This window comes from Myxine glutinosa, chromosome 5 (genome assembly GCF_964187855.1).
Source record: "Myxine glutinosa chromosome 5, kmMyxGlut1.1, whole genome shotgun sequence".
NCBI classification, from domain to species: Eukaryota; Metazoa; Chordata; class Myxini; order Myxiniformes; family Myxinidae; genus Myxine; species Myxine glutinosa.
The window spans coordinates 84877508-84889952 of NC_136265.1; the positions used below are offsets into that span (position 1 = coordinate 84877508).

General features: G+C 42.7%; 1 protein-coding gene across 1 annotated transcript in view; it reads right to left on the bottom strand.

The window, feature by feature from the left end:
• Window positions 1-234: 234 nt before the first annotated feature.
• Window positions 235-12445, bottom strand: part of LOC137427390 (uncharacterized) — a 171247-nt gene continuing 159036 nt past the window's right edge. Inside the window, 2 exon segments of the mRNA XM_078778316.1 lie at window positions 235-3618; window positions 3621-5308. Coding sequence (XP_078634442.1) covers window positions 2290-3618; window positions 3621-5308 — 3017 coding nt within the window. The 3' untranslated portion in view covers window positions 235-2289.

Here is a 12445-nt window from a genome sequence, read left to right on the forward strand (position 1 = left end):
TGGAACAGCGTTTGTCAGTCTGTCCGGTGTATGTGTGTATGCATGTATGCATGTATGTATTGTCCTTTGGCTGGCTCATTAAACCGTGAGTACGCCACGGATGGAATCGAGCTTAACGAGGCGTTTCCCAATTGATGGCGGATCGTATACGAGAAGGGGGTTGGGGGAGAATGCCGCGCTTACCTGTCGGTCCGATGTCTTCAACCTGAAAATTAACTCAGCCCGAGACGGAGGTAAAATGTACAAACAAGAAATATTTATTACGGACCCGATAACAAAGAACGCGCCAGAAACTAAATCCCCTAATGAGCGCTCTTTCACACAGACTTCGAATACACACGATGGGAGAATGAATCAAAAGAACCATTGTTTGCGCGTCTATGCTTATCTCTCTGGATGTGTAGCGTCAGTCGTCCAACGCCGCTCCGGTTGGCGCAAAGAAAGGCCTCGATGCGCCCCCGTTCGCCCGCTCCAGTTGCAAGCCTCGCTCGCACGTGAACGCCAGGGAGGAGAATCGATGGCGCTCCAACGTCCGTCGCCCAGCAGGTAATTCGTGGTTCGCAAAAGAAAGAAGGGTCCAAACTGAGCGAAAGGCAAGGGCAGAAGGGAGGTCTGGGAAGGGCAGAAGCCAAAGCGAGAGGAAGAAAATGCCGGCGAGCGAGTCGTTTTTGTCACGCGTGGTGTGACGTCAGTCCTCCCCCTCCACTAACCAGTGCCTCGTTTACTCATCACCTTTCGTGCCTTTTTACTTCACCGGCGCTTCTCCTCCAACCAGTGCGTAGCTTGTTGGTAGTTCGTTCGCGCCCTCCGCACTGATTGGCCATGGTGTCATCGGTCGGTGGCCAATCAGTGTGTTGCTCCTTCACCTTCCTTACCCCAAATCACAGGGAAGCTTTTTGTCCCTTCCCTGACCAATCACATGTCCTTCCCTGCTCTGCCAATCGGTGGCCTGCTCTTTGTTTGCCTCTTCCCTGGCCAATCACGAGTCCTCCCTGGATGTGGCTCTCAGCCGGCCTGGTCGATGTATTTCTTTGTGGTGATGCAACTGGCTGCAGCTGCATCGGCGGTGCCCCGAACTAGCATCCTGCCTGTTCTTCCTGTAAATCCTGTGGCGGCGGGGGAATTAATTAATGTGGTGCACTAATGGATCTTGCTAATGTATGTGATGAGCTGCCATACGGGACAAAGGGAAGATCATAGGTTTCACACACGTGGGAATTAGCCTAATCCTTATTCTACCTATCACCGGATCATCGACATATGATCACAGGTACACACTTAATCCGACAAACCGCCTAAACACAGAACTTATTACATCAAGATTCTCCAGCACGACAGACGAAGCATGATACCTATGCAGATCCACCTAAATCTATGCATGCCTACCCCAAAATTCATAACAGTATGAATGTATGTTGTTCCGCTGGCATTTTGTGGATTTTTTCCCCCTTAAAATTCGATTTCTCTGCAAACATTGGTCCGATTGACACAACACTTTCACCACACGAGTACCCCCTGTATAATTTTTTTGAATGATAATTATGACATCATAAGTCATGTGGTACAGGTGCAATCTCTGAAAAAAATGATAAACTTTGCACCTATACATCTCTGAAACCACGACATGGAAAAAAAATTGAAAGATGTCTCATTGTAAAGTACTCCCCATGGGGAATTACATATGTTAATGATGTCATAGGTTCCTTCATTATGACATCATAAATCGACAAGTAGAATGCTTGATCCGATCAGCACGAAATTTATTGAGCATGATGTAGGGATAAATTGGTCAACAAAATTTTTGTGATGATGTCATCGGTGAAGTTGTTTGGTGGCCATTTTACAGCGGAGCCCGCAGGGCAATGCCATCTGGAACAGCGTTTGGCCGGCCGTCCACTGTACGTCATTCACAAATGTCCACCAATCAAAGCTGAGGATCTGGTCACATGTCTGGTCTTCCACTTGGCAGATCCAAGCCCGGCAACACCGTTGTTGGGCTATCGGTCTTGTTAAATGGACTTTGAGGTTGCACGAATGATTGAATGATTTCCTCAAACTGTGTGTTTGTATGAATGTTCTCCATTGTGTATTCCCATGTATATTTTGAGGGCGGAGGGATTAATGAAAGACTTTCCACAAATTGTGCATTTCTCCAGGCGTTTTCCATTGTGAATTGTCAGGTGTGTTTTTTGGTTGGATGATTGTTTAAAAGATTTTCCACAACATGTGCATTTGTATGGGCATTCACCATTGTGAATTCACATGTGTCTTTTAAGGCTGGATGGCAAATTAAACGTTTTTTCCACAAATTGTGCATTTGTATGAGCGTTCAACATCATTGTGAATTATCATGTGTGTTTTAACCACAGATGGCAGATTCAATGTTTTTCCACAAATCGTGCATTTGTGTGGGCGTTCACCATCATTGTGAATTATCATGTGTGTTTTGAGGTTGGATGACTGATTAAAAGATTTTCCACAACTTGTGCATTTGTACGGGCGTTCACCATTATTGTGAATTATCATGTGAGTTTTAAGGTTGGATGGCCGATTAAATGTTTTTCCACGACTTGTGCATTTGAATGGGCGTTCATCATTGTGAATTCTCATGTGTGTTTTAAGGTGGGATGGCCGATTAAATGTTTTTCCACAACTTGTGCATTTGATTGGGCGTTCATCATTGTGAATTACCATGTGTGTTTTAAGGTGGGATGGCCGATTAAATGTTTTTCCACAACTGATGCATTTGTTTGGGCGTTCTCCACTGTGAACTACCATGTGTCGTTTAAGGTCGGATGACCGATGAAAGGATTTTTCACAACTGATGCATTTGAATGGGCGTTCTCCACTGTGAACTACCATGTGGCTTTTAAGGTCGGATGACCGATGAAAGGATTTTCCACAACTTGTGCATTTGTACGGGTGTTCTCCACTGTGAACTATCATGTGTCTTTTAAGCACAAATGGCAGATTAAATGTTTTTCCACAAATTGTGCATTTGTGTGGGCGTTCACCATCATTGTGAATTCTCACGTGTGTTTTAAGGTTGGTTGACTGATTAAAAGATTTTCCACAACTTGTGCACTTGTGCGGGCGTTCACCATTATTGTGAATTATCATGTGTGTTTTAAGGGTGGATGGCCGAATAAATGTTTTTCCACAACTTGTGCATTTGTATGGGTGTTCATCATTGTGAATTATCATGTGTGATTTTAGGTGAGTTGGCCGATTAAAACATTTTCCACAACTTGTGCATTTGTATGGCCGTTCACCATTATTGTGAATTATCATGTGTGTTTTAAGGGTGGATGGCCGATTAAATGTTTTTCCACAACTTGTGCATTTGTATGGGCGTTCATCATTGTGAATTATCATGTGTGTTTTAAGGGTGGATGACTGATTAAAAGACTTTCCACAAACTGTGCATTTGTATGGGTGTTCACCACTGTGAATTACCGTGTGTGTTTTAAGGGTGCATGACTGATTAAATGATTTTCCACAACTTGTGCATTTGTATGGGCGTTCATCATTGTGAATACTCATGTGTGTTTTAAGGGTGGTTGGCCGATTAAATGTTTTTGCACAACTTGTGCAAAGTTCCCGTGTTGGTTTTTTTTTCATGGGCGTTCATCATTGTGAATTACCATGTGTGTTTTAAGGGTGGATGAATGATTAAATGATTTTCCACAACTTGTGCATTTGTGTGGGCGTTCATCATTGTGAATTACCATGTGTGTTTTAAGGGTGGATAGCTGATTAAATGATTTTCCACAAACTGTGCATTTGTGTGGGCATTCTCCACTGTGAACTACCATGTGTCTTTTAAGTTTGGATGACCAATGAAAAGATTTTCCACAACTGATGCATTTGTACGGGTGTTCATCATTGTGACTTTTAATGTGTGTTTTAAGGTGGGATGGCTGATTAAATGATTTTCCACAACTTGTGCATTTGTATGGGCGTTCACCATTATGAATTAACATGTGTGTTTTAAGGGTGGATGGCTGATTAAATGATTTTCCACAACTTGTGCATTTGTATGGGCGTTCATCATTGTGAATTCTCATGTGTGTTTTAAGGTTGGATGACTGATTAAATGATTTTCCACAACTTGTGCATTTGTGTGGGCGTTCATCATTGTGAATTACCATGTGTGTTTTAAGGGTGGATGAATGATTAAATGATTTTCCACAACTTGTGCATTTGTGTGGGCGTTCATCATTGTGAATTACCATGTGTGTTTTAAGGGTGGATAGCTGATTAAATGATTTTCCACAAACTGTGCATTTGTGTGGGCATTCTCCACTGTGAACTACCATGTGTCTTTTAAGTTTGGATGACCAATGAAAAGATTTTCCACAACTGATGCATTTGTACGGGTGTTCATCATTGTGACTTTTAATGTGTGTTTTAAGGTGGGATGGCTGATTAAATGATTTTCCACAACTTGTGCATTTGTATGGGCGTTCACCATTATGAATTAACATGTGTGTTTTAAGGGTGGATGGCTGATTAAATGATTTTTCACAACTTGTGCATTTGTATGGGCGTTCATCATTGTGAATTCTCATGTGTGTTTTAAGGGTGGATGGCTGATTAAATGATTTTCCACAACTTGTGCATTTGTATGGGCGTTCATCATTGTGAATTACCATGTGTGTTTTAAGGTTGGATGACTGATTAAATGATTTTCCACAACTTGTGCATTTGTATGGGCGTTCATCATTGTGAATTACCATGTGTGTTTTAAGGGTGGATGGCTGATTAAATGATTTTCCACAACTTGTGCATTTGTATGGGCGTTCATCATTGTGAATTACCATGTGTGTTTTAAGGGTGGATGGCTGATTAAATGATTTTCCACAACTTGTGCATTTGTATGGGCGTTCATCATTGTGAATTACCATGTGTGTTTTAAGGGTGGATGGCCGATTAAATGTTTTTGCACAACTTGTGCATTTGTACAGGTGTTCTCCACTGTGAACTACCATGTGTGATTTTAGGCGAGATGGCCGATTAAAAGATTTTCCACAACTCCTGCATATGTATGGGCACTCTCCACTGTGAATTCTCATGTGTGTTGTAAAGCTGGATGAATGACTGAAAGATTTTCCACAAACTGGGCATTTGCTTCGGCATTTTTCATCTTTCTTTGAGTGACAATTATGCAGTGAAGACATTTCTTCATTCGGTTTGTCTTGTTTGTAAAACGTCCTCTTCTTTGTTTCAGTTGGCGAGTCCTGCAGGTGTGTGTCTGCACTGTTCATCAAAGTAGGTGCAGTCTCCCTTGTAGATTCAGTGGATTCACCTGTAAATACAACATCACATGACCTGCAGAAAGAAATCAGATTCACATGCCCTGACAAATGCACCCAAACATGTGCATGAACACGGATTTGTTCCACAGCAGAAAAAAAAAATTATATTGATGTAAATCTACAACTATAAAAGGCCCAAAAAAAATCTGTCACTCTCATATGTGTTGTCATGTGTGTCTCATGTGTTGTCACACACGTCACTCTCTCCGTCACTCTCCCTTTGTTGCCCTCCAATGTTTTATTACATTGTTTTAATGGCGCTAATTCAATGGAACGTCCTTTTGGTGCGCTTTCTGAAGACCTTTTTCACGCATATGTGGGTTGCGCAAGTCACTCCCTTTTTTAAAAATCACCGTTATTTCATCGTTTGAACATTTCTTCCTCCACACGTTTTTTTATATTTGGGATACTACTTTGTGGCAAAAGAGCTCTGAGACTGCTCATGTTAATTTCTTGATTTCCACTGGAAAATTGGCAACCTATAAGACAAGAAAAGCAAAGTTCCTTGCAAATGCTGATATTTTATGTGATGTAGTAATTGTTTTTCAGGGTCTTGTCATGGCAAGGTTACGTGTGGAATTTTCCTGATGTCAAATGAAAGATGATTTGTAAACCTTTGCGAAAAGATGGTGTGTAAAGGGTGGTTTTTGTAAATTTGATAATGGCGTGCTAAATGTTTTATTTTAGTGTCAAAACGGCTTTTTGTTGTTGTTGGGCTGCACGTGTTTGGAATTGCAGTGATTTTACCATTATTTGTATGACCTGTGTGTTTTTCTTACCTTTACCATAAAAGAGCTTCAAAAGTCGAAGTCTCTCTCTCTGTCTCTCTCTATGTGTGTCTCTCTCTGTGTGTCTCTCTCTCTCTCTGTGTGTCTGTCTCTCTCTGTGTGTCTGTCTCTCTCTCGCCCTCTGCTGGCCGTTCGTGTGTTGGGCATGGCAAGGTGGCGGTTGTGCAGTTCAGCGAGGTGTGAGTTGCTCTGGCTGTCGAGTGTTCCGGCTGTTTTCCCTCATTGTTTCAACCTTTCCCTCGCCCCCACGACCCCCCATGTTGTTCTCACATCATTTCTTCATTAGTATTCGTGTTTCCTCCCCTGTGCTCGAACCTTTCCCCTGTATTATCTTTTCCCTCCCTTCCCTTCCTTGAGACGAGAGAGAGACAGAGCGCATGCGGTGGGTGATGGTAAGTGAGTTTGTTGCATTCCATTGCATCCGCATGTTCTTATCGCTTCGTGTAAAGTGACGAGAACTGTTCTTTTGAATTAATTACTTTTTCCCTTTGCCGTCGCTATACTCATCACAGCCCCGGGCCCGGCATGATGAGCGTCCATTCTCGCAGTACTGCGTTCGGATCGTTAAGCAGGAAGCATGGCCTCACATGTGTCCCTGCAGCTCATGTTGCGGTCGAAGCGATTATTATCGCCGTCGGTGAAATTATCGGAGCTGAAAATGTCCTCGCAGCTCCGAGGATGAACAAGAAAGTTGTTGTTTTCGTGTTACAACAAGCTATGGTTGCGAGTGTTGTGGAATCGGGTTTATCTGTCGAAACCGATATTTTCATCCCAGTTTCACAGTTTCATTCGCCATCAGTAAAAGTTCTGGTTTCCAACATTCCACCATTTTTGGAGGACGAAAAAGTCGAGCTTGCTCTTCGTAATTTTGGCACAGTCATGTCCCGCATTTCAATGGTTCCCTTACGGTGCCGTGACGATCGTTATAAACACGTTTATTCCTTTAGACGTTAATTGTTTTTGATTTTGAACGAGAACCGTCGTGACCTTGATGTTAAATTCATGATAAAACATGATAACTACAATTATCAAATGTATGCAACAACAGAGGTGTTGACGTGCTATGCCTGTAATCAGCATGGACGCCTGCGAAGGGATTGTCCGAATAATCTCCCTGATGCTAATTCAGCGTCCAATCAGAACACCACATCACCTGAAGGACAGGAATTTCTTCCTACGTCTGAAAGACAGGATTCTTCTTCTTCACCTAAGGGACAGGAATCACTTCCTTCACAAAATGCTCACCCAGGAGAGACGAATGATGCAGGTGATGACTTCACGGTTGTAACCCAGAATAAAGCACAGAAGCGGGCAATTGATACCAAATTAGACAATCAAGTGAAACCCAAGAGGTCTCCTTCCTATGCGCAAGCAGTAAAAACACCTGCCAAACAATCACCTGAACCCATTCCCACGGACTCACCTCCTGGGCAGCCTTGTACTCTTGTTGTGAGTGCACATGAAACTGTTACTCCCACTGTGCTTGATGAACCGGAGATCCCTCGTGGAGTTGATGAGACCCTCTCCCAACCCCCACCATGCACAGATGCCACAGTTAAAATCGATGCACCGGATGTACAAATTGATTGTAATCTGGAGGTGGCTGTACCTGCAGCATCTGAACAAATTGCTACTGAAGAACCGCGGGAACTTGTGGTTGACAGCATGGGTTACGAGTCTGATGGAACATCTTCTGTTGCTTCGACCTTAAGTGACACAGGCAGCGATGTTCCTCCTCACAACCTTGAGGTTGATTCCTCAGTATCTCCCGATGCCGTTCACGCCTTCTTACACAAAGGTTTTCGCAAAAAGGGGGTCGAGATTAAAGATCATTTTCTAGTCCGAGAAGATTTCATTCAAGTGGCTTGACTGATGATTTCCAGAGCAGCTCGGTACAACGTTGCAGACCCTCAACGTCACCGGTTAAGAAAATTTCTAAGTCGTGCTCGGAGCGAACTCAAAGACCATAGCTGATGTCCTGCCGATGTCTCACCACAAATGAAACTACGCATTGCCAGCCTAAATATCAACGGTGGTCGTACGTCTCTTCGTAAAGTGCAAGTTAAACAACTAATTGAGTGCAACAAGGTTGACATCTTGTTGTTGCAGGAAACTCATTCTACTGAAGGTTCTTCAGCTGAGTGGGAGTTGTTTCTTAAAGGGCATTGGTTCTTTAGCAATCTATCAAGCCCAATTGCTGGGATAGCCATCTTCTTTCGGCAAACTCTTCCTTTGACTTTGGTTTCCTTTAAAGAAATTGTGAAGGGATATTTAGCTTTGCTGACTTTCTCTGTTGGTCAGCAGCTTTTCACAATAATCAATGTGTACGCACCAAGTACAAATGCTGAAAGATCTTCCTTCTTTGACTGTCTCGACTCGTATCTGACTGGTGTTCCCCCTGATCACTGTCTATGTCTTGGAGGAGATTTCAATTGCACACTTAACCCCTCCCTTGATAGGAATGGGGCTGAGCCACATGCAGCCAGTACAAGACCTCTCGTTCGCTCAATCTCAAGATTCAAGTTGACAGACATTTGGAGATTGCAACATCCGATGCAGCAACAATTTACTTGGTGTCGCTGCTCTAACAATTTAGTGTCGCTAGCTCGACTTGATAAATTGTATGTTTCTGATCATTTCCTCAACCTAGTCTTAAACACCTCTATTCTCCCATCTGGGTTTTCCGATCACCACATCATTACTATGCATTTTCAGTTGCTACTCATTAAGGTGGTGAGCCCTTATTGGAAGTTCAACACAACACTTCTTCAAAATGAATTCTTTGTTGCACCCTTTAGGACCTTTTGGGCACATTACATCACGATGGACAAAGAGTTCTCGTGTTTACGTCAGTGGTGGGACAACGCTAAAGCTCAAATTAGAGTTTTTTGTCAAAAATTTTCACGACACAGTACTCGGGATCATGATGTAAATATAGATTTGGTGAAGACACAAATTCTTCACTTGCAAAACAAAGTGTCCTCCTCTAGTAATAATGGGCAGCAGCAGGTGTTGTATGAAAAGAAAGCCCTGTTAAATGAATTACTGGCCGAACGTGCAAAAGGTGCACTCCTTCGGATGAGAATGACTCATTTGCAACAACTAAATAACCCGAGCCGACTTTTCTTCAAGCTGGAAACTGCCTCAAAAAAACAAAAACAAATATTGTCCTTGCGTTCTGCTGACGGAAGGATTTTGACTGATCCAAGTGACATTCAACTTACTATTAAGACTTTCTTTTCTCACCTCTACTCCTCCAAGCACACTTTCCCAAACCATATACATTCATTTACCGCATCCCTGCCTACACTTACTGAGGCCCAGAATTTGACTGCTGAAGGCAAAATAACATTGAATGAATTCGCTAGTGTTTTAAAGACCTTGCCCACCGGCAGGGCACCTGGCTTAGACGGGTTGCCAATGGAATTCTACAGCACCTTTTGGGATTTGCTGGGACCATGTCTATTAATTGTCTTCATAGAAAGCATACAAACTGGTGAACTTCCCTTGAGCTGCAGACGTGCCATCATTTCATTAATCCTTAAAAAGGGAGATCTTCAACTTGTTGAGAACTGGCACCCGATCTCTCTACTTTGTACCGATTACAAAATCCTGTCTAAGTTACTCGCTAATCGCATAAAGACCTTAATTGGGCACATTGTATCCCCCGACCAGTCTTATTGTATTCCCGGCAGATCGATATTTGACAATATTTTTTCTGTTCGTGATTCGATTTCGATCTGTCATTGTCAGAATGTTAACACCGGGCTGATCTTTCTCGATCAGGAAAAGGCCTTTGATAGTGTTGACCATTCGTATTTACTTGAAGTTTTGAAGGGGTTTGGGTTTGGTTGCTTCTTTATTTCTTGTATCAAGCTGCTGTATCACAACAACTTTAGTTTGGTGAACATCAACAACAGTTTATGTTCACCTTTTCCTATTCAGCGAAGTATTAGATAAGGCTGCCCTCTTTCCGGGTACCTGTATTCACTTTCCATTGAACCCTTGCTGATTCACTTACGCCACAAACTTTCTGGGTTCTTGGTGACACCTCTTGCTAAACCTGTTAAGGTGCTTGCGTATGCTGACGATTTGTGTGTGATTGTTAACACTCAGTCTGACATTGCTGCCCTCACAAGTGCTCTATGTGAATTCAATTTGGCATCCTCTGCTACTGTCAATTGGAGTAAGAGTAAAGCCTTGTGTCTTGGTCCTTCTGGGTTATTTATCCCACCTTCCCTGCCTAATGCTTTGCAGTGGAGGTATGATGGTGTTAAACATCTCGGTGTGTTTCTTGGAAATGAGACCTTTTCCTTAAAGAACTGGGATCAGATGGTTGATCACATCTCCCATATCCTTAATTGTTGGAAAAGATTGTCCAGCCTATTGTCTTATAGAAGTCGAGTGCTGATAATTAATAACTTGGCTGCTTCCAAACTCTGGCATCGGATGACTGTCTTACAACCGCCCAAATCGCTAGTCATTAACTTGCAGCGTATCCTTGTTAATTTTTTCTGGAACGGCATGCACCGGCTCCGAGCTGATCTTCTAAGTGTCCCCTTGGATAAAGGAGGTCAAGGACTTGTGGACATTACCAGTAAAATACTGGCTTTTCGACTAACCACCTTGCGCCAACTTCTCTACAAGGAAGTCCTGTCTTGGCGGCCCCTGGCTTCTTGCTTGTTGCAGCAAGCGGGTAAGCTCAGGTGTGGCCCCGAGCTCTTTCTACTCGATCTGCAGCGAATAGACATCTCCTTGCTGCCCTCCTTTTATCGAAGTCTCGTTAATGCCGGTCAGTGCCTCCTTCCAGTACGAAACAAGGATACATATAAATTTTGGAATTTAATGTGTGAACCCGTTTTCTACAACAGCCTATTTTGCCATGATTGCCAAAGTAGGTCCCTAATTCAATCTTTTATCGAATTTGGTTTTTTTCTTGTCAAGGATTTTGTTAATCATACTTATTCTGGATGGCAGACCCCCAACCAGATTTCGGAAGTATGCAACGTTACCTCAGCCCGACTAATTGGACAACTTCTTCGTTCAATTGTTAAAGTGTTCATCTCTTTTAATTTATCATGGCCTCTACTGCATGATGTTCAGAACACAAAAACAATGCACCCTGACTTCCCTGATTTTTGTTTTTCTGGTGCTCCTTCCACAAAGCCTCTACAAGCCTGTGCAAAGGCTACTTTGTACGTGCAATGTCTTAATGTTGTCATCTCTGCTAACCCCAATAGCCCTCTGACCACCCACTCGAAAGAGCTTCTACCTGCAGGGGCTCCATCCTCTCCTACCTGGTTGTCGATGTACGCGTTACCTGTGTCTAAACGTGCCGGTGATATACAGTGGAGGCTTGCACACTATTCTTTGCCTTCCAACGCGTTTCTTAAACGACTGAACCTCGTGATATCTGATGACTGCCCTTTTTGCCATCACTCCGAGGACACTTTCCATGCATATGTCGGATGCCAAAGGCTGGCTCCACTTTTTCAACTCCTGAAATATGTCTTCCAGAATTTCGGTTTTTGTTTTTCTTCTTATCTTTTTGTGCACTGCATGCCTGTGTCTAACGAGAATGTCGGTTCTCAAATCGTTAATTTTTTACTTGCCGTGGCGAAACTCGCGATGTATATTACGCGGAAGAGTCGGGTCTCTGGGACAAGCTCACCGGAATGCAGTATTTTGTTAGCCTTTAAAGGCCTTGTGTCTGCCCGCCTTAAAATTGAATTTAATTTTTACCGAGAGACTTCTCGGCTTGATCACTTTGTTCAAAAATGGTGCAAAGCTGAAATCCTGTGTAAGGTGGAGGGAGATGAACTTTTTTTGCTGCTCTAATTATCATTAATGTCATGTTTTTCAATTCCTTGAATTAATTATTTTGTTGACTGCGATTGAATTACTTGGTTTGTTGTGCTTTTTTATACTTTTGTAATAAAAGACCTTAAAAGTCAAGTCAGTCTCTGTCTCTCTCTGTCTCTGTCTCTATCTCTCTCTGTGTCTGTCTCTCTCTGTCTCTCTCTCTCTGTCTGTCTGTCTCTGTGTGTGTTTATTCCGAAACCAACACCATGCAAACACGACAAATAAAGGAAATGCACGATAATAATGCAATAAAAACTACAGACACTCTTCGATGTCACGACGTCGACCAATATGCCTGCGCCCACATCATAACATCAAAAAGATTCTTGTACAAAGATTGATTTAAATCCATTCAGCTGTTCTCATGTTATCACATTTTTACCTGACATGACATCTGAAATTTGGCTTTTGAGCTTGGGACCCCAAAATCGAACCAGTTAATCTTTACATCATTTTCCATATCTGTACCAAGCTTGA